The 23,742-nt window shown below is 39.0% G+C and overlaps 1 protein-coding gene across 2 annotated transcripts; it reads left to right on the forward strand.

Annotated features, from left to right (window-relative positions):
- Nucleotides 1–5,413: 5,413 nt before the first annotated feature.
- Nucleotides 5,414–22,288, forward strand: LOC128616760 (NLR family CARD domain-containing protein 3-like). Of its 2 annotated transcripts, XM_053639554.1 has the most exons (8): nt 5,414–6,166; nt 6,326–6,447; nt 6,906–7,022; nt 7,432–7,929; nt 8,218–9,982; nt 13,796–13,969; nt 17,813–17,987; nt 19,646–22,288. In XM_053639554.1, the coding sequence occupies exons 5-7, from the start codon at nt 9,003–9,005 to the stop codon at nt 17,913–17,915; spliced, it is 1,257 nt and encodes a 418-aa protein (XP_053495529.1). In that variant the 5' UTR covers nt 5,414–6,166; nt 6,326–6,447; nt 6,906–7,022; nt 7,432–7,929; nt 8,218–9,002; the 3' UTR covers nt 17,916–17,987; nt 19,646–22,288. The 2 variants fall into 2 exon arrangements, with proteins under 2 accessions (XP_053495529.1, XP_053495530.1); XM_053639555.1 differs by lacking the exons at nt 13,796–13,969; nt 17,813–17,987; nt 19,646–22,288 and adding an exon at nt 11,147–12,958.
- Nucleotides 22,289–23,742: the final 1,454 nt, after the last annotated feature.

The following is a 23,742-nucleotide window of genomic DNA, read 5'->3' on the forward strand; positions in this document are numbered from 1 at the left end:
AGTCGTACTTTTATGTGTACTTTTATTTAAATAATATTTAATGCACTTTAGGTTCACTGTTTGTTTGTGTGTATTGTTGTATTTTTGACAATTGATTCGAGTAAAGCTCTCGTGGAAGTAACACCGACCGTCATGTTTGTGACTTATTTCTCCTCTATATAGATAGGGGGACAACATAAACAGATAGGAATCAGTAATTACTACAAGTAAACACACAGATGTATAAAAAACCGTATTGTACAACTCACCCGAGTTTGGTGTTTTTAACTAATTGTACAATCTGCTGTAACAACTCCGTCATCAGATATTGGTCATGGCCAACGCGGGGAATCTCCCCAGCAAGGAGCCTCTGGGTAGCTATATGTTTATGCATGATGGTGTGTTGTTGTAAAGTATCCGTTACAGATTGATTATAAAAACGCTGTTTCTTCTCAAGGCTGTCCAGACGCTCTCTGAATACAGCAAAACTCTTTTCAATCCCCGCAATATGCCCCTCGATGGTCTTGAACCCGGATCGTATCAGTTATAAGGCTAGATAAGGCTCTGTTGTTGTCTATAATAGCCAGCGACTCGCGACCGTAAGCTTCTTGATTTGAAGGTAGAGCCTCAGAGTCGTCCTCTCCCGCAGTCAGACATTCGCTGGCACGCGTTTCTCCAGGAGCCGGGGAAAATGCACAATCGTCCCACGATTCTAACAATTCACGATCCCAGCTCAAAACGGAGTCTATAGCGTGCGGTTCAGCGGCAGCGCGTTCACTCACAACTGACTCTGGAAAAAGTAAAACATGACTTAGGAAATCAGTACGAATTAGGATGATAAAACACTCTCTTGTTTTTTTTTTCTTTTTTAAAAACACACACTACATACCGTCTGTTGATCCTGGGGAAGATCTTGATCGCTTAGGCGTTGTAGATGTCACTAAACCTCTGTCTCTCAAACATTCGTCAGTCGGAGCATGGACCTGAGCGGCCGTAACTGTTTTACGCTTGTTCTTTCTAGGCTTCGTTGACACAAGCCGTTCAGTAGAACCCGCAGCACGATTTTGGAACGTGGGTGTGTCGATCTTGTTTACAAGATTTGACAATCCATGAGCAGTAAACAAACGAACACAAAAAAAAACATAAGAAAACAGCATAAAACCACATTTAAACATAACCGTCAAATATCTAATTATTACAACACTTACCGAGCACGGGGTTATCCGACCTGACTCGCCGAGCCGCACCGCCTGAGTTCGATCCTTTGTGTAAAATAAAATGTGTAATCATTCTACACATACACAACACATCATACATAGGCACGAATACTTATAAGATAATAACACATGTACGTACCGCTTGCCTTATTCAGAAACTTGATTTCATCTACGATGTCCGGAATATACACGATGTCAGCATCACCTGTAGCGTTAGATATCTGTTTAACCATTACAGCAGACCCATAAATTCCTTTATAAATAAACATTCTTAATAATGCGTAATAATAATAAAACACTTACTGTTACAATACACAGCCATCTCCTCTTTGAAGTATTCCTGAAAATAAAAACAAAACTTTAGCAGTGAGCTAAAATGAGAACCCGCTGGTTCGTCTGAATTACACAGAAACAAACACAGTGCAAACACTGGTACACAGCCGAAATCTTAGAAACTTTTGCGTAACTGACTCCGCTTTTAAACATAGTGCTTACCTATTTGTGGGGGTTTTGTAAAGCCATTAACACCCCAAGACACCAACTCATTATCATAAACAAACTGATAGGATTACACCACACCACTGGTCATAAAATAAGTGTCTCCTCCACAAAACTCTTGGTGAGGAAAACACAAAGATCATAAATTAGGTGCACATACAGAACAGACTTGTAGAGTCATAAATTAGATGCACATAGCCTATAGAAATTGAGAGAGAGAGGTGATTCAGTTTTAATATCATTACTGCGTTACCCCAGCGTATGGAAGACATCTTGCGAAAACTTATCTTCTAGTTTAAACAATACAGCGATTCTTTTAGCCAACACTGACATTTTTACCTCATAAGAATCTTTGTTTAGAAGTCATGTAATATGCGTGATTCTTTTTAAACAGCTCTTTAATCATTTTTACCTCCTAAAGGTTTATGTTTGAAAGACACGTAATGCGCACGATTCTTTTAAACAGATTCTTTAAAAAAAAAAAATGCTTTACCTCCTAAACCTTTTATTCAAAGGCAAACCGGGCTCCTTAAAAACATAATCAACATTTGTTTTCATTTATTTCTCAAACAAATATTCTACTCATATATGTACACATTCAAACATCATGCTTTTTCTAACAATGTGGTTACACAAACGAAATAACCCCACACAGTAACACAAACGCATACCCAGTATTAAGCATTGACACGCTTTCAGATGTATTTCGCCCCCTAAAAACCAGACTCATTAACATAAATACCTTTGTTGTGGGCTGCCCCCCCCCGACACACACACACACACCTCCACCACAGCCCAGACACACAGGGGCCAGATTGACCCACTGATACCGTCCATAGGGTTACCCCCACCACTGGTCATAAATTAGGTTACCTAACAAAATGGCGGTCATGGAAGCACAAAGGGCCATAAATCAGCACACGCTACTTTGATTGACAGTTTGACAGAAAGTGTATGATATAGCTACTGCCATTGAAGTTGACAGCTGGAGAACGCAACTTGCAATATACAGTGGTCATATTGACTAGAATACGATCGTATAGAAAGGATGGGACCATTGGCTAGCCAGCACAAGGTCTCCTATGTAGGTAGTCACCATAGTCTGAATGTAGGTTTACTTCCCAGACTCAGGTCTCCATCAGCCTCCTGCTGAGGTGTTGGAAATGTGGAAAGGAACACCCACCAGCCTAGTGCAAACTGAAAGCCAGGTGCAAGAAATGTGAAGTGAGAAGTACCATCTTGAGTTTCTCCATGAGGTCAACACCTGCAGCAGTGAAAAAGTGGGTACCAAAATGAAAAACACTACTGGGCCATCAGAGAACAGGCTGATAAGCTCCATCTCTAAAAACTTGCACAATTGATTGGAGGTGCTATTGCACATGCCCACTAGAGTCACTTTCTGTCTGTAGAACAATGGCAGCGCTTGAATTGTTTGCCTCAGTTTGGTTGTTAGTCACTGGATGAACAACTTCATCAACTTGGTGCATCAACTTCAGGCAGAGAATGCTAAACTTAGATGAGGAAAAACTCTGTTACCATTCAAGATCCTGCCTTGAGTTTCCTAGATGTATGACAGGAAGCATTGTGGTGGGTTGAGGAGGGTGAACACCCTGGGGTGCAGCAGACTTGTGCACAGTCTTGTAGTATTAATATTAAGAGTTTTCTGTTGATTCTAATACTGTCTCTGTCAAGCCTGCTGATGAGTTAGCAGAGGTTAAAGAAATCCTCCATAAGAAGCAAGCTCATTTAGAGCTTGGAGTTTCCTGTCCCCCAAACTATAATAGGATCACCTGTGCCCCCAAGCGTTGAGACTTGTAGCTCGTGGTACCATTTCCAGCCAGACAAAGACGAATATGTTTACATATTCGAATATAATGAGTCTTTATTTTATTAATCACATATACATTACAGCACAGTGACATTCTTTTCTTCACATACCCCAGCATGTCAGGAAGCTGGGGTCAGAGCATAGGATCAGCCACGATGCAGCGCCCCTGGAGCAGAGAGGGTTAAGGGTCTGGAGCAGTGCTGGGGCTTGAACCCACGACCTTCCGATCAGTAACCCAGAGCCGTAACCTCCCAGCCACCACTGCCCCATCACTACCAGTTTTTATTTTGTAACTCTCTTACCTTTCAGATATGATGTTATAACGGTTTAATTTGGCTTGTGAAATCGACAGGAAAAAAAGACACAAAATACAGACAGGGGAATAGGTGTTATTCTGGCGGTTTATAGGTAAAAATTTAGCTAGCACATTAGCAGAGGTCTACAACTGAGCCCTGGACCACAACACACAACTCAACAGCAGATAAAAATCTAAAATCATTTTAAAAGATAAAATAATCAGACATACTTACAGGTTCTGATTCAGAAGCACAAGATTGTTAGAGCAAAGTGGAAATCGTCCCACTTTTCAGGAGTAGCCTTGGTGTGTAGCCTGCTGTGTACTCGCCCAGGTTCAGGAAGCTGTCCTCAGTAAAATGCGCTATGCACAAGCAAACGTTTGGGTTTTACTGCTCAGGAACAACGTAATAATCAGTAACCACTAATTCCTAATTTCCTCCAAATACTTTATATTTGTTTGAATGCAAACCAAAATTTTTTCCATATTTTTACATTTGGACTTTTTGTAGCAGAAAACAATACTCTGTATGTCATTTGTTATTTATCTTTATATTCTTGTTGAAACATGTCAGTAACATGGACGTAGGAGCCATTATACATTGGGGGACATGTCCCCCACATTTCAAAATCTAGGTTTTGTCCCCCACTTTTTCCTGTAAGGCAACAAGCAAAACCTGGTATGGATTTTGAAGAATTCTCATCTGTGTTTACATTTTGACTAACCATACCATTAAATCATTTATGCACACGTAGCAATGGCACATACACACAATTTTGGTGTGCTAGCTAACTTGCAAATGTATGCATATTTGACAGTTTCATAGCTAAATAATTATTTTGACAATAAAATTGTCGATCAAAACCAGCAAAAAATTTCATGGGCTGAAATAGCTACGATATTCAAATTCCTACCTCAAATACAAATTGGTAAATCTTACATCTATACGTTTGTGTGCTCGAGCGTCCGAATGCTGTGTCGTAACCGCCCTCACCTCAGGATGCAAGGTGTTTTTCCACTGAGGGTCATGGAATATCTCACTCTCAATTTCTATATACACTTTTGGGTCATATTAAAGATCCATTTTTTTCTTATGTTAAAAGAACCAACAGATAATATGACATCCTTCAATTTGGAAACATTATAGAATCTCGTTATGAAAATTCAAATAGTTCAATCTCCTTACCAGGAGGTACCTCACCCCGATTTATCATCACACGTGGGGTTAAACAAGGCCCTATTTCTCCATTTCTCTTTGTAATGAAAGAAATTATTTACCGAAATGCTTTCTATTTTTATTACAAATTCAAACATAGCTCCATTAAAGGTACTTGGGCAACCAGTAATCACCAGCCAGTTAGCAGATGATACAACCACCTCTATGAAGCAGCTAACGGAAGTTCCCAAGATATTACATACAATTCACATTTTCTCCAAAGCCTCCGTTCTAAAGCTAAATTTGAATAAGTGTGAGCTAATGCCAGTTCAGCAAAGACGCTTAACAGAGGCTTACAGCATCCCTGTAAAATCCACAGTTAAATACTCGGGCAAGTAAATATCCAAAGATTCAATTGAAAGTGAAAATATGAATGTGTGGAAAGTAGTAGATGAATAAAGTAAACATTGCTCATGGTTATTAAGAGATATTAGCTTATTGGGTTGAGTATTTTATCTATCCTGCATACTCAAAGTAGAGCTATTAATAAAGATAAATCAGGTTGATTTTGATTATATCTGGATCAGGAAAATTCATTACATTAACAGAGCAGAGATGACCAAAGAATTTAAAGATGGAGGCCTACAAGCCATCGGTTTTAATTGTATAAATGGGACCTTGAAAATTAATTGGTTAAAACCTTTCCTCAACAACAACAACTTCTGGTTCCATATTCCCAGAGAAATATTTAAGAAATTGGGAGGGATCAGATTTTTACTTAGATATGATTTCACTATTCAATGTTTACTGATTAAATTATCGCAGCTTCACCAGCAGGTCATGTTATATTGGAAACAGTTGCACCTCCAGGATTATTTTCAATGCTGTAATTACAAAACTAAAAGATCGGAGACGCCCACTTTGAAGATAAAACCTTTCGTAGCATGTGAAAATGCGCTGTTATATTTTTACTGTTTTACTGCAGAATCACATAAAATCCACCATTAAATATTGTTCATTTACACACACGCGCACACACACACACACACACACACACACACACACACACCAAGGCCCTTCCTGCTCTGCAGAATAAACCAGATAAACCAGTTAGACGGTGTCAGTAAAAGTAAAACTAGGCAGCTCCATTTTGTGTCGAGGGGAAAATAAACCATTTCAGGAGTAAAAACACAGTGAGTATCTAAATCTAAAGCTATAATATATAAACACACTGAATGAACACCAGATGCAGAAGAGTTTTGTGGGTTTGTACTGAAGTTTAAATGTACACAGGTTGTTTTATGACTTGATACCGTGACTATTTCCTGTAAGTGAACTCTGTGCTGATACAGGGTTTGATTTAACACACCGATGTTGGAGTGAAGTAAACGTGTGTCCTGCTGTAATCTGGAGAAGGAGACATGACCTCCAACATGAGTGTGTCTGGAGAACAGGACTTAAAGAAAGACGAGAGGTGAGTTACTTTTCCATTCACCAACAATAAATACACACCGTCTCATGTTAACAGATCTGTATCTCAACACTCACTAGTTTACAGAGGAACTAAACTTTGGTTTAAGATGTTTAATAGCAGTGAATATATCACTGATCTGATCTAAGAACAGTTTAGAGAAATCATTCACTGAGAGAAGAGTGAAAAGGACTGTGTAATGTGGAGGATAAGAGCAGTGTAGCTTTGAGCCAGTGAACTCTACAGGCTTTAAGACCCAGCTGAGTCAGTTATCTGTGATTGGGACTCCTGACATCAGTGTAATTCCTGAGGTATGAAGCGTGTCTCTTGTTTGAATAAGTGTGCAGACTGTAGCTGAATTAAAAAGATGGAATTATTGGTGTTTAATGATGAACACATTGTGTAACAGTGCTGAGACAGCAGAGTATTAATTATTGCTGATATTTCTGTTCTAATTACAGAATGATGGAGGGAAAGAGATCAGACTCACCAGAACCCAGCTGTGTGTCCATGAAGAGTGACCGGTCAATGGATCCTCCACTTACGTTCAGAGACGGAGCCAGTTCTCCTGATGTGAGGTCAGTACAGTGAGGTGTTTTACAGCAGTGTTCCACCTGATCAAACTCACTGGTCTCATTATGAAGCCCTTCATGAGCTTGATCAGGTGTTGAAGCAGTAAAACACTAAAGTGTGCAGTGCTGCAGCTCTCGGACTGGCAGTGAGGAAAACTGCTTTAAGAGTTCAGTTCAGCCTGCAATGCCTGAGCTGGAGGGTCTGTGGTGCTACACAGCAACATTTACACCTGGGACATTAATGACTAGATCACTATTTTATTCATAAACATGTTAGTGTCAGTGAGGAAACCCTGAAATCGGTGTATTGTGTTAAGAGGATAGTGTTAAATATCTGTCTCTGTATGTATCAGTGTGTTGTGCAGCTATGAATACATATAGTCTATATTACATCATGTGTTTTATTTGTTCACAGACCACAAAAGAAGAAATCAAACATCAGCAGAAATCAGCTGGACTCCATATTCAAGGTGTGTGTGTGTCTTTTTAATATGTGTAACTTGTGTGTGAGTAGGTTGCAGGTTTTTTATTTAAGATAATGATGGTTCACAGGTTTATCGATGTGCAGCAGCATTATGGGTAATCAGACAGAATTTCAGTTGTAACTGCGGTAATAGAAAGAGACTTTTCTTCTTTTCATAAAATAAAAGCATCTCTCAGTGTGTAACATTATAATATTTAGATGTGTTCCTGTGTGTTTCTAACCAGGAGCTGGAACACAAAGTCATCACTCTGATAAAGAATGAGCTGAAGAGGTTTAGAAAGGTCCTGAGTCCAGATTACCCAGCATGCACTGAGAGGGAGGTGGAGGATGAGGAGGATCTGCACAGTGTCAGAGAGGGAGCGCTGAAGATCACACTGCACGTCCTGAAGAACATGAACCACACAGATCTCGCTAACACACTGCACAACAGTAAGAGTTCTGAGTCATGGCTTTATTCCATCAGGTTCACTTTAGAGAGAGGAAATAGTTTTAGATATGAACACCTTTAGTTTGAAGTTTGAGTTTAGTATCATGTACATCTGGTGCTTTTCTGTTCTGTTCGTGGTCCAGTTTGTGATTACTCTGTAAAGTGGTCCTGTTCCTTCAATAATATTTAGTCCATGAATCAGGAATGAACAGCAGCATTTGAAAGAATTTTACATTTTATATTGTGCTCAGTGATTTTGCATTAAAACATGTTATTACTTTGTTTATTAGAGTCTGTGGCCTCTGTGTATCAGACAGAGCTGAAATCCAGCCTGAGAGAGAAGTTTAAAAGAATTAATGAAGGAATCTCACAGCATGGAAGGTCAGCACTTCTGAATGAGATCTATACAGATCTCTACATCACAGAGGGTTGGAGTGGAGACGTCAATAATGAACATGAGGTGAGACAGATTGAGACAGTGTCCAGGAGACCAGCAACACAGGAGACACCCATCAAATGTAATGAGCTCTTTAAAGACAAGTCCATCAGAAGAGTGCTGACTAAAGGAGTTGCTGGAATTGGAAAAACAGTCTCTGTGCAGAAGTTCATTCTGGACTGGTCTGAAGGAAAAGCAAATCAGGACGTCACCTTCATGTTTCCACTTCCCTTTAGAGAGCTGAATCTGATGAAGCAGAGAAATCTCAGTCTGATGGAGCTTCTTCATCACTTTTTCCCAGAAATGAGAAAACTAGAATTACTAGACTCCTACACAGTGGTGTTGATCTTTGATGGTCTGGATGAGTGTCGACTTCCTCTAAATTTCCAGAAGAATGAGAGATTATGTGATGTGACAGAGTCAGCCTCGGTGGATGTACTGCTGACAAACCTCATCAAGGGGAATCTGCTTCCCTCTGCTCTCCTCTGGATAACCTCTCGACCAGGAGCAGCCAATCAGATCCCTCCTGAGTGTGTAGACCAGGTAACAGAGGTACGAGGCTTCAGTGATCCTCAGAAAGAGGAGTAATTCAGGAAGAGGATCAGTGATCAGAGCCTGGCCAATAAAATCATCACACACATGAAGTCTTCAAGAAGCCTCTACATCATGTGCCACATCCCAGTCTTCTGCTGGATCTCAGCCACTGTTCTAGAGAGAGTGTTGGGTGAAGCAGAGAGTGGAGAGGTCCCCAAGACCCTGACTCAAATGTTCACACACTTCCTGATCTTTCAGATCAAACACAAGGACCAAAAGTACCATCAGAAATGTGACCCTGATCCTCAGCAGACCAGAGAGAGTATCCTGGCACTGGGGAAACTGGCTTTCCAACAGCTGGAGAAAGGAAATCTGATCTTCTATGAGGAAGACCTGAGAGAGTGTGGCATTGATGTTGGAGAAGTGGCAGTGTACTCAGGAGTGTGTACCCAAATCTTCAGAGAGGAGTTTGGGCTTTACCTGGGGAAAGTGTTCAGCTTTGTACATCTGAGTGTTCAGGAGTTTCTGGCTGCTTTATACACATTTCTCTCCTTCAACAGCAGAAATGTATCAGAACAAACCACTGATCTGTCTGATCTTTTCAGAAAGTCAATAATGTCTGATCTCCTCAGGAGTGCAGTGGACAAGGCCTTACAGAGTGAGACTGGACACCTGGACCTGTTCCTCCGCTTCCTTCTGGGTCGCTCACTGGAGTCCAATCAGACTCTCTTACGAGGCTTAATGCCCCAGACAGGAAGCAGCTCTCACAGCAAACAGGAAACAGTCGAGTACATCAAGGAGAAGATCAGGGAGAATCCATCTCCAGAGAAATCCATCAATCTGTTCCACTGTCTGAATGAACTGAATGATCATTCTCTAGTGCAGGAAGTACAGACTTACCTGAACAGAGGAGGTGACCGTCGTCTCAGGAGAACCAGACTCTCTCCTGCTCAGTGGTCAGCAGTGGTGTTTGTGTTACTGAACTCAGATCAGGAGCTGGATGAGTTTGATTTGAGGAAATATGACCGATCAGAGGAATGTCTTCTGAAGCTGCTGCCAGTGGTCAAAGCCTCCAGAAAAGCTGAGTGAGTATTTTTATTTATAAATGTATTACTGCATGGTTTGTTATTTTAATGTAACACTGAACTGCACTGTTTGGATTAATGCTTGTTAATAGTTACTCTAATCCTCTTTAAACAAACCTCTGGTACTGTTACAGAAGATTGTTTCACTTTTTACACTAACACGTTACGTCTGCACTGAGATCTGGGCCATATGGACAAAACCTTATATCACCATTTATTACCTTTTCTCTAAAACTGATGAAAATGATCTCTACAAAATAACTGCATGTATTCATGACTGCTTTTTGATCATTTTGTGAACTAAACACCAGTGAAAGGCACTTTTTCTTTTCTCCTTTTACTTGAAAGAGACATTGAACAGAACTTCACAATTGAGAACAAGAAAAACATAACACTGTCATCGTGGGAACAATATGAATACAACATATGACGTGTGTGTGTGTGTGTGTGAGTTAAAGGTACAGGAGCAGTCTGGCTGTGCAGCTACAGTACATATTAATTTATTTTAGACATTATTATTTTAGACATTTTAAACATCTCATTTTATTTTTATTTATGCTATGCTAACAGAAAGAATAAGTTAATATTACCTGTCTTACATTTTATTGTCTGTTTCTGTTCTGTTTCACCAACGAAATATTTCCAAACAAAGCCACAGCACGTCCTGCTCCTTTTCTTCAAACGGGAGATTTCTTATTCATTTTATTTATTTTTTAGTTGGAGACCTTTTAACACATACTTTCATTAAAAAATGGTTTCAAGTTTCAATTATAAGAAAGCATTTGTTCAAACAAAAAACCATCTGTTTTCAGTCCTTTAAATACCATTGTTACTGATATTATTATTATTATTATTATTATTATCATTATTTATTATCATTATTTATTATCAGTTACAATGATCCTTAAAGGAATGGAAACAGAAGGGTTTTTGTTTGAACAAATGCTTTATTATAATAAAGCATTTGTTTATAATAATAATAATAATAATAATAATAATAAATAATAATAATAATAATAGCACTGATGTGGTGTCCTGTTCTCTGATTTCTGTGTGTGAGAGGAACACACTCACATTTCTGTTACATGGTAAACTTTAGCTGGATTATGACTGTGTTTGTGTGTTTGAGGTCAGAGTTCTGATATTTCATCATTTCACTTCCAGGCTGTGGAGGTGTAATCTGACAGAGGAAAGCTGTAGAGTTCTGTCCTCAGTTCTCAGCTCAAACTCCTCCAAACTGAGAGAACTGAACCTGAGTTACAATAACCTGCAGGATTCAGGAGTGAAGCTGCTCTCTGCTGGACTGGAGAATCCACACTGTACACTGGAGACACTGAGGTACACACACACACACACCAACAGTAATAATTATTATAATTCAAATAAATGAAAAAATGGCACTGAAAGTTCACCCCCATACGATTAATCGATTATTAACAATAAATAAATAATTGACCAACAAATCGATTGTGAAAATAATCGTTAGTTGCAGCTGTGTGCTTAACTGCTGGTGTGCAGGGGGATGGGAAAGGGGCGGAGTTTGAGCTCCCTGCTGGGCAAACAATTCACACCTCTCCACGAAAACATTGAGGCAGAGATAAATCGGAGAGCAGGACTAAAGCTTTTTTGATAGTAAAACACCGTATACAACTGCCACAATAAAATTATAACATTTAACCCAAGATCGGACTTGTATAAACGTTTACTACCTTACATTACCTACATAGACGGAAATCCAGTTCGCTCGCGGTTTTATAAATCATGCACATTTCCATCGGTATAAAGTCCATCAGCTTTATTGAAGAAAACAAACGCAAAGTTCCATATTTAATCACAAATGTCCTCTTCAAAATGCATTACGTGTTTTTATATCCCACTCCTCTGGAATATAAGACACGTTCTAAAAAAAAAGCTAATCTGCTTTGGCTATGCTGAACAACCCGCCTCCTAAATTTTAATCGGGCAGTCTAACTTGATTGACACCCACATGGACCAATTATAGATACTTCTAGCTTTTAAACAAGCCCAAATTCGACATGATTGACCAGTCAGAGGCTGAGAAAATCAAACGCGTAATCAGCACAACCAAACCGTTTACGCGTGCATCCATTGGTCTTGAGTTGTGTGTCAGCGGGTACAGGGCAATCAGCACAGCGCTACAGGGCCGTGCAGAGAAACTATCAGTAAATGGCCGCTCTGCTCTAGCGGTCTTCCTGCAAAACTTTATACAGCAGGTTTTTGCATGTTTGGCAGTTTTTTTCTGATCGCTAGTTTTCTACTGGTCACTCGTGTGTCTATCATTTGAGCCATTAGGAGAGCAAGTGCTCCTTCACCTGGGGCTCTGGCACTATTTTAAATAAACATTACATTTTATAAGTATGTTTCAGACTTTTTTTGTGTGTGAAATTACACATTGTGTAACAGAGTTCATGCTACTGCCATTTGTTTTCATTTTGTGTCTTTTTTTTTTTTTTTAATGTTTGCTATTTCTAGAAGTCTGCAATTTTTAAAGGCTTTGTGCCATTTAGAGAGGTTTTATGCCATTTAGAGATGTTTGTTGCGATTTGGAGAGGTTTTGTGCCATTTTGGAGAGGTTTTTACGTGTGTTTGGATAACCTTACACACAATTTTAGTGGCTAGCGATAACTTCCTCATATTTTGGTGTTCATGGACAAGTACTTGGGGCATCTTTGAGACCAAGAATGGGGTTGATATCAACATTTGCTGTGAAGATATAACAATTGTGTTAAAAGTAAATTATTTTTATATAATTAAAAAAAAATTCTGAATATATTGCCCCAGGTAGGCTAGGTAAAAGAAGAAATACTTGAAATAACTGCTAATTCTTAAAGTCTTAAGTGTCTACTTTCATATGAGCCATTAACCACTACTGTAGTGCGTGAGATCACAAAACAAATCAATGCTGAACTCAGGTATGTGTTCATACCTGCCAGTGGAATGAATGCAAGTGTTGGGGCTTAAGGGGTTGAGGAGAGATGAATACAGGAAGAAGAATGAGCACACTCGTCCAGTGTTGATTTCCCCAAGCTCCAGCTCAGTCCAGAACTCCTCCATAAGTGACTGATGAATGTGAAAGTAGAGGACAGTGAGGTGTTGGTGGAGAAACACTGGGTTGAGGGTCAGAATAAAGAGCAGATAAAGCAGCTATGCACATACATAAAGAGCTAGCCCTTGTGCTGGGTGGCCACGCCCATTTAACTCTGATCCAACACCTCATCAACCTTTTCTCTCAACATCCTGTAAATGTTCCATAACATTACATTTTAATTTGCACATTAAAGAGTTCTTGTGTAAATGCTCCTACACACTGTTTATGAAGAAATTAATTTGTATCCAGTGTGATAAATGAGGCCCAGTGTTTTATATGAGTAAAACATTCAAGTGTGTATTTTATATGGTGTGGATTAGTATTGTTTCTGCTGTTGAGCTTTATTTTTTCTGTGTGTGTGTGTGTGTGTGTTAGATTAAGCTCCAAAGAACAATGAACTCCAACAGTTTTAGCGTCCCTGTGAAACTCAGCTTTGTGTTAATGCTGAAATATCTACATCACTTCTCACATCAGAACAAAGTACATTTATTTCTACAGCGTGTAGATCAGTGTACATTACACACACATTTACTTTAATAACATGCCAATACTAGTTTATTGTTTATACACAGGCTGTTCATTTTATATTTTTATCCTGACATTAGAACCTTGTATTCAGGTAAACACTTTTTTTCCCACCTGATGGAAAGACCTCATTTCACAATCAGATAAATAAATCTAACACTTCATCATTTCTCTTACAGGCTGTGTGGGTGTAATCTGACAGAGGAAAGCTGTAGAGTTCTGTCCTCAGTTCTCAGCTCAAACTCCTCCAGACTGAGAGAACTGAACCTGAGTAAGAATAAACTGCAGGATTCAGGAGTGAAGCTGCTCTCTGCTGGACTGGAGAATCCACACTGTGCACTGGAGACACTCAGGTACACACACACACACACCACCAACAGTAATAATAATAATAATAATAATAATAACTTTATTTATATAGCACATTTCATATATAAAATGCAGCTCAAAGTGCTTCACAGTGGAAAATAAAATAAAATGACAAATATAATATTAAGCCTTTTTACAAGATGTAATAAGGTGTCCCCAGAATGTGTCTATGAAGTTTCAGCCCAAAATACCCCACAGATCTTATCCCCTGCTGTAAATGCCCCTTTTTGGGTGGAAGCAAAAACAGGCTGTTTTGGTGTGTCTATTTAAATGCAAATCAGCTGCAACACCCCACCCCCCTTTCCATCTTTCCCCTCTCTACGCCTACTCGTCTCTCGATCACTCTTAAAAAAAAAAATCGATTTCCAGGATATCGTATATAATTTGTGGCCGTCAGGGAGCTGCTATCAGTATACGGGAGACTCCCGGAACTTCCGGGGGAGGTGGATGTCTGTTTATGATGTTATTTATTTGTTATCTTTCTTTTCATATTACACATGACGCGGACTCGACTGTACTCAGAAAAACTACCGAGTCCAAAATGTCCGAGTCCATATCAAGTTTGAGTACAAATTTACTTGAGTGTGTGACGAGTCCGAATTCGTTCATAATTTGACTCGAGCACCCCAACTCCAATATAATTCACCTTGCCACAATTACTGCAGGTTATAACACAAAAACAAGCATAACATACTGTTAGATTTACGGGAAATCTCAGATTAGGTCCGTCAGTCCCCCGTCATGCCTTCTTCAGCCTTTATCTTCTACGTTTAACTCTTAATTCTGGGCTATGTGTGGATTTCCGCCGAGTGTTCGGGTACCCGGAGAGTCCCAATGAACACACACTGACACACATGCTGTTCACAGAGAGATCTCAGTTTATTATTGCAAAACAGGAGTTATTTATACACGGAGATAAGAAGCAGTGCGTGGACGTTTTCTACTAGTGCAGGTACCAGACAGATTTAGACAAAACACACAGCACATAGTGATAATACAAAATAAGTCATGTGTCATGCTGACACAAAAATACATGTGTCAGCTATAATACAGGATAGCAGTTTGATCAGCTTATTCAAAGAGGTAAATAAGTGAATACATTCATCATAGGTATTTGAGAATTCCCTTCACATACTCATATATATATATATATATATATATATATATATATATATATATATATATATATATATATATATATATATATATATATATATATACAAATTGTAGTTACAGTTCTAATGTAATCTCCCTTTCCATCGTCCCAGTTATTATTCTGCTGGCAGGTGATCAGAGATGAGTGGATAGTGCCTCTCCTCCCTATAAGCTTTGTTGCCACTTATGATTTTTTTTATTAAATATATTGTTTTGGTGTTTTAAATAGAGCTGCAACAACTAATCGATAATAATCTATAATAATTGATTATGAAAATCGTTGTCAATGAATCATTTCGATTAGTTGGTCTGCACGCGGTACATTTACTCATTATGTTACTTCTGTTCTGAAAACACTCTTTGGAGAGTAAATACTAAAGTTGTGTCCCAAATGACGTACTATACTCTTGTACTGTACTATACTATACTATGTACTGTGTACTCTACCATCGAGTGCAGTGTTTCCGCGGACCCCTAGTGGTCAGTGGTGTAATTGCAGGGGGTCGGTAGGAAAGTTTTAAAAATGTTTAAATATAATATAATTTTTTGTTCAGTGTATCAAAATATATTCAAATGAGATGTTTTTAAAATTAATCAATTTCGTTATTCGTGTGCATTCACAGGTATCACGTTAGCTGAGCTGACTGAGTCCATTGATGTATTTATTTTAAATTTATTTACAAATGAAATGATAATTTGCAAAAACCTGTGAGTAGTAGACAAGTTCAAGTGTCACAGTGATGGATAAAATAAGCAAAAGATAATTCAGAGAGTCAAATTAAATGTCACACCAACAATAATATGTAATTAAACCTGGTATTTGAACCAATCCCTGGGGAATGACAGGCTCTACCAATCAACCCAGGATTGCTAGGACTGTAGAATTCAGTGCTTTTTGTACATTCATAACATGTAACTCACTTTTGTTTCCAGCAGTTTAGACATTAATGGCTGTGTCGTGAGTTATTTTGAGGGGACAGCAAATTTACACTGTTACACAAGCTGTACACTCACTACTTTACATTGTTGCAAAGTGTCATTTCTTCAGTGTTGTCACATGAAAAGTTATAATTAAATATTTACAAAAATGTGAGGGGTGTACTCACTTTTGTGAGATACTGTATGTGTATGTATGTACATGTATAAAATATTAGGGCTGCCACTAACGATTATTTTCATAATCCATTAGTTGGCAGAATATTTTTTCGATTAATCGGATGGGGGCAAACTTTCAGGTTAGTAAAAAAACTAATGTGTTCCATTTGAGACGATTTTACCTTTCTAAAATTCATACACTAGACCAGTGGTTCTCAACCTTTTGTGAGCTTTGGACCCCTAGCATATTTCGAACAATCCACAAGGACCCCCTCACTCCACAACAATAATAGGCTATATATTAAACAATCATTTATATATATGTTACTTTATTTTATTCATATTTAACATTAATAATAAATAAAAATGTTATTTAAATGAATAATATATACTTGGTGTGTGTCTGTGGGTATTGGGTTCTTTTCAGTCTTATATATTTGGACAAACAGTTGTGTAAAATTGTAGTTTTTATTTGTAATACTCAGTTTGTGGATTTTATTTTAAATAAAAGAAAAAATGGCACTGAAAGTTCGCCCCCATCCGAGTGGTTTCAGTTTAATATGTTGTAGGCTCATTTATTGAGTCTGTTTACATTGAGCCTGTAACAGGATATAATAATATTGGGTTTGTTTTTGAAGCTGCAGTTGCTTATTTGTCTCGTGAGACTCAGCAACACTGAGGTATTCGTGTGTTGTATATTAGCTCCAATACTCAACAGCGGAGGTGGAGGTGGATACGGTTTTCTTGAAGTAGAGGAGAGTTGCTCTCTCTCATAGCTAGCAGAAAATAAGCTCCAGCTCAGTCCAGAACTCCTCCATAAGTGCCTGATGAATGTGGAAGTAGAGGACAGTGAGGTGTTGGTGGAGAAACACTGGGTTGAGGGTGGGAATAAAGAGCAGATAAAGCAGCTATGCACATACATAAAGAGCTAGCTCTTGTGCTGAGTGGCCACGCCCATTTAACTCTGATCCAACACCTCATCAACCTTTTCTCTCAACATCCTGTTAATGTTCCATAACATTACATTTTAATTTGCACATTAAAGAGTTCTTGTGTAAATGCTCCTACACACTGTTTATGAAGAAATTAATTCGTATCCAGTGTGATAAATGAGGCCCAGTGTTTTATATTAGTAAAATATTAGTGTATTTTATATGGTGTGGATTAGCATTGTTTCTGCCGTTGCGCTTTGTTTTTCTGTGTGTGTGTGTCTGTGTGTTATGTGATTTGTATGTGTGTGAAAGTTAGATTAAGCTCCAAAGAACAATGAACTCCAACAGTTTTAGCGTCTCTGTGAAACTCAGCTGTGTGTTAATGCTGAAATATCTACATCACTTCTCACATCAGAACAAAGTACATTTATTTCTACAGCGTGCAGATCAGTGTACATTACACACACATTTACTTTAATAACATGCCAATACTAGATTATTGTTTATACACAGGCTGTTCATTTTATATTTTTATCCTGACATTAGAATCTTGTATTCAGGTAAACACTTTATTTCCCACCTGATGGAAAAACCTCATTTCACAATCAGATAAATAAATCTAACACTTCATCATTTCTCTTCCAGACTGTGTGTGTGTAATCTGACAGAGGAAAGCTGTAGAGTTCTGTCCTCAGTTTCTCAGCTCAAACTCCTCCAGACTGAGAGAACTGGACCTGGGTTACAATAAACTGCAGGATTCAGGAATGAAGCTGCTCTCTGCTGGACTGGAGAATCCACACTGTACACTGGAGACACTGAGGTACACACACACACACACACACACACACACACACACACACACACACCCAACAAAAGTAGTAATAATAATTAATAATAATAACTTTATTTATATAGCACATTTCATACATAAAATGCAGCTCAGAGTGCTTCACAATGGAAAATACAATAAAATGATGAATATAATATTAAAGGAGACCTATTTTAAGCCTTTTTACAAGATGTAATATAAGTCTCAGGTGTCCCCAGAATGTGTCTGTGAAGTTTCAGCCCAAAATACCCCACAGATCGTATACCCTGCTGTAAAGGCCCCTTTTTGGGTGGAAGCAAAAACAGGCTGTTTTGGTGTTTGTCTCTTTAAATGCAAATGAGCTGCTGCGCCCCACCCCCTTTCCAGCAGAGACCAGCTCCTGCTTCTAATACTACATTAGCTGTGGAATCTGCTAACAACCTTATTCACAAAACAGCCTGGTGTAAAATGATTCACAGAAAACCTACACAGTTTTCAAAAAGACAATCACCTTACTGTATTGTGCATAATAAAGGTGTGTTTTCAGGGTTAAAAATAAAAATGACGACATAACTCTGGTACTTTAGCCACATTTAGCCATGTAATCTGCCAACAAGCTCATTCGAAAAATCGATTTGCAAACATTCCCAAAATATAAAGTGTGATATTTACGTCTTTTGGATATGAAGCTGGATCACGAACAGTGGGTACTGATCCATGCTTGAGATTCAAGTTTTTATCAAATCCTGCTTTCTATTGACCACAAAGAAAGACTCTTTTCTATTGATTCACAAAGCAGTCTGGTGTGAAATGATTCGAGGTATTTTGGGGGCACATTTCCTTCAAAAATAAAACTTCACTGCGTCTTCAGTGTCTTTGATGCCGGGAGTACATGAAGACTCATGTTCATTCTTACAGCCAACAACAGAACACTTACAAAGCTTACGAAGCTGAGACATTCTTCTCATCATTGTAGCTGCTCCAGCGCGGAGAACATGGCCGATTGTGTGCAGCTCACTCAAGGGAGGAGCTATGCTAATAGAGCAGAGTCCCTGGGCGGGGTTTATTCCAATGTGACATCACGTTAGGGTGACAACAAAAAAGGCTCATTTTGAGAGACTGTTTATGATTTATTGGGAATATAAAAAAGGAATGGGTGGATTTTTACCATCGTAGGGTGGTTGTGTACACATTCTGCCGACACACATTTATGTTCAAACACCATTTAAAAGTGAATTTTGCATAATAGGTCCCCTTTAAAACAAAAATATTGCATCACAACATTAAAGATAAAAATACAATATTAAAACCTAAAAATTCCTTAAGAAATAAATAAGTAATCAAACAGAAAATAAAATATAAATTAGATCATTGAGATTTTAAAATAAAAATCAGTTTTAACCCTAAAATGAAGAGGCTGTGTGGGAGAATCCACAATGTACACTGGAGATACTGAGGTACACACACACACACACACACACAGCAGAGTTTTAATAAACACAGCTGCATCCAGTGTCCATCTGTGGTGATTGTAATTGTAGTGATGTGATATATTGTCATTGTTGTGTGTGTGAGATGAGAGTAAATGTTCTGTATATAAAGATTTTGTGTAGCTGATGTTTTCAGAGCTAAAACTGAGTGTGTTAAGTGTGAGAAGGTTTTTTTTGCAGGATGTATAACTGCAGTATTACAGATGAAGGTTGTGCTGCTCTGGCTTCAGCTCTGAGGTCAAACTCCTCATCACACCTGAGAGAACTGGATCTGAAGGGTAATAATCCAGGAGAATCAGTAGTGAAGATGCTCTCTGATCTACTGAAGGATCCACACTGTAAACTGGAGACATTATAGTGAGTTACTGACTTACTGTCTCTTTACTCTACTGTATCATACTAAATAATGTGTGTGTGTGTGTTGGTGTTCATGCTGATGTTGTGTGTTTACACTGATGCTCTTCTGTCTTTCAGCATTAAGAATAATAAACTCACCAGGACTGGGGTATGACAGGAGTCTCACCTCAAACCTCTTCTCCAGGATGACGCAGTTTTGGTGAAGAGTTAGAATCCGTCCCACATTTCCAGCAGTTTGGGAAATGAATCATTAAAATTATAGGGACAGAGCAGATACAAAGTCAAGAACAGGCAGAAGGTCATACACAGGAGAAATCAACACACGTAACGAAATATCTGCTGTACAAAGCAACGGCAATGATCTGCCCCGGGCATGGAGACTGACGAGGCTTAAGTACACGTCCGGAAATGTACAGCCAACTGATCCCAAAGTACGAGGCAGGAGCAGGCATGTTAATGGTAAATGGTCTGCACTTATATAGCGCTTTTTTGACCTTAGTGGTTCCGAAGCGCTTTACACTGTTTCACATTCATGAGGCTTGTGCCAAAGAGTAGATGTGAAAATACAGTGGAAAATTTCCCTTGCAACATGCCAACCTTTGCTGTGACATGAACAGTGTCTTGGTCAACCCAGGAGATGATTCAGAAAAGTGCCTATGCACCAGTGTATGTTCAGCATGCATGGAGGCACAAATCAATACACTCGTGCGCATCTCTCTAATGGCCTGATGAGGTCCATGTCAATTCTTTCAACTGGGACCTTGAATAAAGGTAATGGGCACAATGGTGCTATTGGGGTGGCCAGTGGATTTGCAGCTGAAATTAGTAGCCTGGTAACAATTGCTTCCACAGCTCCTTTTTGATGCACCAGTCGACTTAACACTACCCATATGAGTTGATGTTTGGCCAAAAACCTAAGCTACCAGTGGATAGTTTGCTTGATGGTAGTGAAGAAGGGGAAGGAGATAGTGCCCACTCAGATTGGGTGGCCCAACACCAAAAGTATTTGACCTCCATTTATACCAGTTCCTGAAGGCACTTGGAGACTGTGGTCATTCATCATAGGACCAATTGCCCTGACTCAGTAGCAGTACTACCCCCTGGCACTTTAGTGTATTGTAAGAATCATTTTCATGGTTGCCATAAGATTCAGGATGTCTGGTGCTCCACTATGTTTGAGATTGTGACCTACATTGATGAAGTGGGAACGCTGTATAAGATCAGACCACATGGAGAAGATGGCCCCATTAAAACTGTCCATTGCTAAGAACTTAAGTCTGTTCTTACCTGGCAAAAATATGCCAGGTAAACCAATGGGTCAGGTCTACTGGCCCTTTCCAGTCCCAGGAATGAGTAGAGCCAGAAGGACCTAGAATTGGAGATTATTCACAAGTGCCCACAGTCCACACGAGAACGGGTGTAAGGAACTCTGAGGGTCAAGTCCACGTTGATTCTAGTTCTCAGCTCTCAGTACTTCAGTCTAGTCCAACAGGGGTACAAAATAATTACTCTGTCATGAGTATAGGTTCATCTTTAGCGTCTCAACCCCAGGTGACCACACGAGAGCAAGAGTTGAATTTAGAAACTTCTCTAGATCTTCATATAGCTCAGTCACTTGATCAGTCAGGAATGGGTTTAGTTTCTAGGACATCCTTTAGGCGTTCTACTCCTGGGACTCTGTGTTCACCGGGATGGTGACCATTAAAGGTAGGGGTGAATTTGGCAAAGTTGGTTGGAGGTGCTGTTGCGCATGCCCACTAGAGGGTGCACTGATTCTTTATATGCATCACTTCCTGTCTATAGAACCATGTCCAGTGCTTGAATCCTGTGCTACACTGTGATTGTTGGTTGCTGGAAGAACAAGTTCCAAATGTGTGTTATAAATGTGCCAACGCCATTTATACCTACCTGGACAGGCTATTATTTCGGGGGCTTGGTAGCATGTGGTCATAATTTGTCTCCATCGCATTGATTGTGTGTGGGTGTGAAGATGGGAAAAAAAACAACAATACCATCAAACCCATATGTGCTTGTTGAATATCCCATTATAGATTTAGTCCCCCTTTGCTGTTATAATAACCTCCACTCTTCTAGGTAATCTTTCCACTTTATTTTGGAGCATGGCCTTTGGGATTTGTGTATTTGAGCATGCATTTCACCTCCTGAAGAGGAGACTAAAGGGGGAAACCCCTCAAAACAAACAACAACTGAAAGAAGCTGTGGTAAAAGCCTGGAAAAGCATCACAAAAGAAGAGTGATGTCAGTGGAACGCCGCTTGATTATTTATTGCAAGGAAGGGATATGCAACTAACTAGTGTTATCTACTTTGATTTCCTTGAAGACTTTCTGTTCCAATATTTTTGCTCACCTCAAAATGTTCTAAGCTGTTTAACACATCTAGATGTATATAACAGGAAATTAAAGCTTCAATTTTGATCCGTTGTCTCATATTCATCTTTTGAACTCAAACCAAAATGTCTTCAGTGTATAGCAAAAACAAGAGAATTCCAATCATTGTGAAGAGGACTGCATGTATGGCAAGGTTGACTGAAGACAGGTGGGACTGATGGCCACTGATTATGATTAAGACAGTGCTCTCTGCCTCCCTCTAGTGATGCAACAAGTCAGTTGTCTACTTACACCACAATCCATTACAAAACAACAGACTCTCATTCCTATTTGGTGTTCAAATCTTCACAAGGAAATGGGCAATGACTTTTTTCAACTATGGATTCACCACAAGAACATCATAGATCTCCCAACATGCTTCCCGGCCTACAGACATGGCTGCCATGAACTACACTTCCCAGACCATACACTGCCTCTTTCTCAATCACCGGGCTTCTGATCAGGCACACCCAGAGGCATATCTAGAGGGCAGGCAAGGTAGGCAATTGTTTGGGGTCCCACATACTGAGAGGGCCCCTGAGGGTTGAAAAAATGAACCTGTTAAGATTTTGCTGATACTGGAATCAGAATTAAATTCTTGTACCCATACTACTGTTACCTTCTCACTACCGAGTTTGGGAAGAAATCACACAGACACAGATTTCAGTGAAAGATTCTTAGTTTAATGCTGAAATTATCAGAGTATATATATAATATATATATATATATATATATATATATATATATATATATATATATATATATATATATATATATATATATATATATATATATATATATACACACACAGAAAGGTGGAAGAGTTAGATCGTTGCTTGAGATCACTAGTTGCAAAGTTTTTCGCTGTTCTTCAGTTTATTGTTGTTATTGTTCAGTTGCAAACATACAGCTGTGTATCATTAGCATAACAGTAGAAGCTAATTCCATGTTTACGAATAATTTGACCTAGAGGTAGCATATATAAAGTAAAAAGCAGTGGGCCTAAAACAGAACCTCGTGGAACACCAAATTTAACCTCGGTATGTGTGGAGTAGTCTCCATTTACATCTACGAACTGATAACGATCGGTCAGATAAGACCTGAGCCGGGAGAGGACTGTTCCCTTAATGCCAACAACATTTTCTAATCTATCAAGGAGAATAGTATGATCTATAGTATCAAAAGCTGCACTAAGGTCAAGTAACACAACCCTGATCAGAGGCCAGTAGTAGGTCATTTACTACTTTAATTAATGCTGTCTCTGTGCTATGATGAGGTCTAAATCCTGACTGATACATTTCATGAATGTTATTCCTATGTACGTATGAGCGTAACTGCTGTGTACAACCTTTTCTAAGATCTTCGAGATGAAGGGGAGATTTGATATTGGTCTATAGCTGGACAGTTGACAGAGGTCAAGGTCAGATTTTTTAATCAGGGGTTTAATAACTGCTAATTTAAGTGATTTATGTACATAGCCAGTGCTAAGGGAAGAATTGATTATATTTAAAAGCGGTTCAATTACTCCAGGA

The sequence above is a fragment of the Ictalurus furcatus genome, chromosome 13, assembly GCF_023375685.1.
Source record: "Ictalurus furcatus strain D&B chromosome 13, Billie_1.0, whole genome shotgun sequence".
Taxonomy (NCBI): Eukaryota; Metazoa; Chordata; class Actinopteri; order Siluriformes; family Ictaluridae; genus Ictalurus; species Ictalurus furcatus.

Bases quoted from the DNA above. Each gene is read 5' to 3' on its own strand.
- LOC128616760 (XM_053639554.1), top strand. From the start codon at position 9,003: ATGAAGTCTTCAAGAAGCCTCTACATCATGTGCCACATCCCAGTCTTC. The intron at 9,983-13,795 runs GTGAGTATTTTT...TTTCTCTTACAG, and splicing joins AAAGCCTCCAGAAAAGCTGA to GCTGTGTGGGTGTAATCTGA. The intron at 13,970-17,812 runs GTACACACACAC...TTTCTCTTCCAG, and splicing joins TGTGCACTGGAGACACTCAG to ACTGTGTGTGTGTAATCTGA.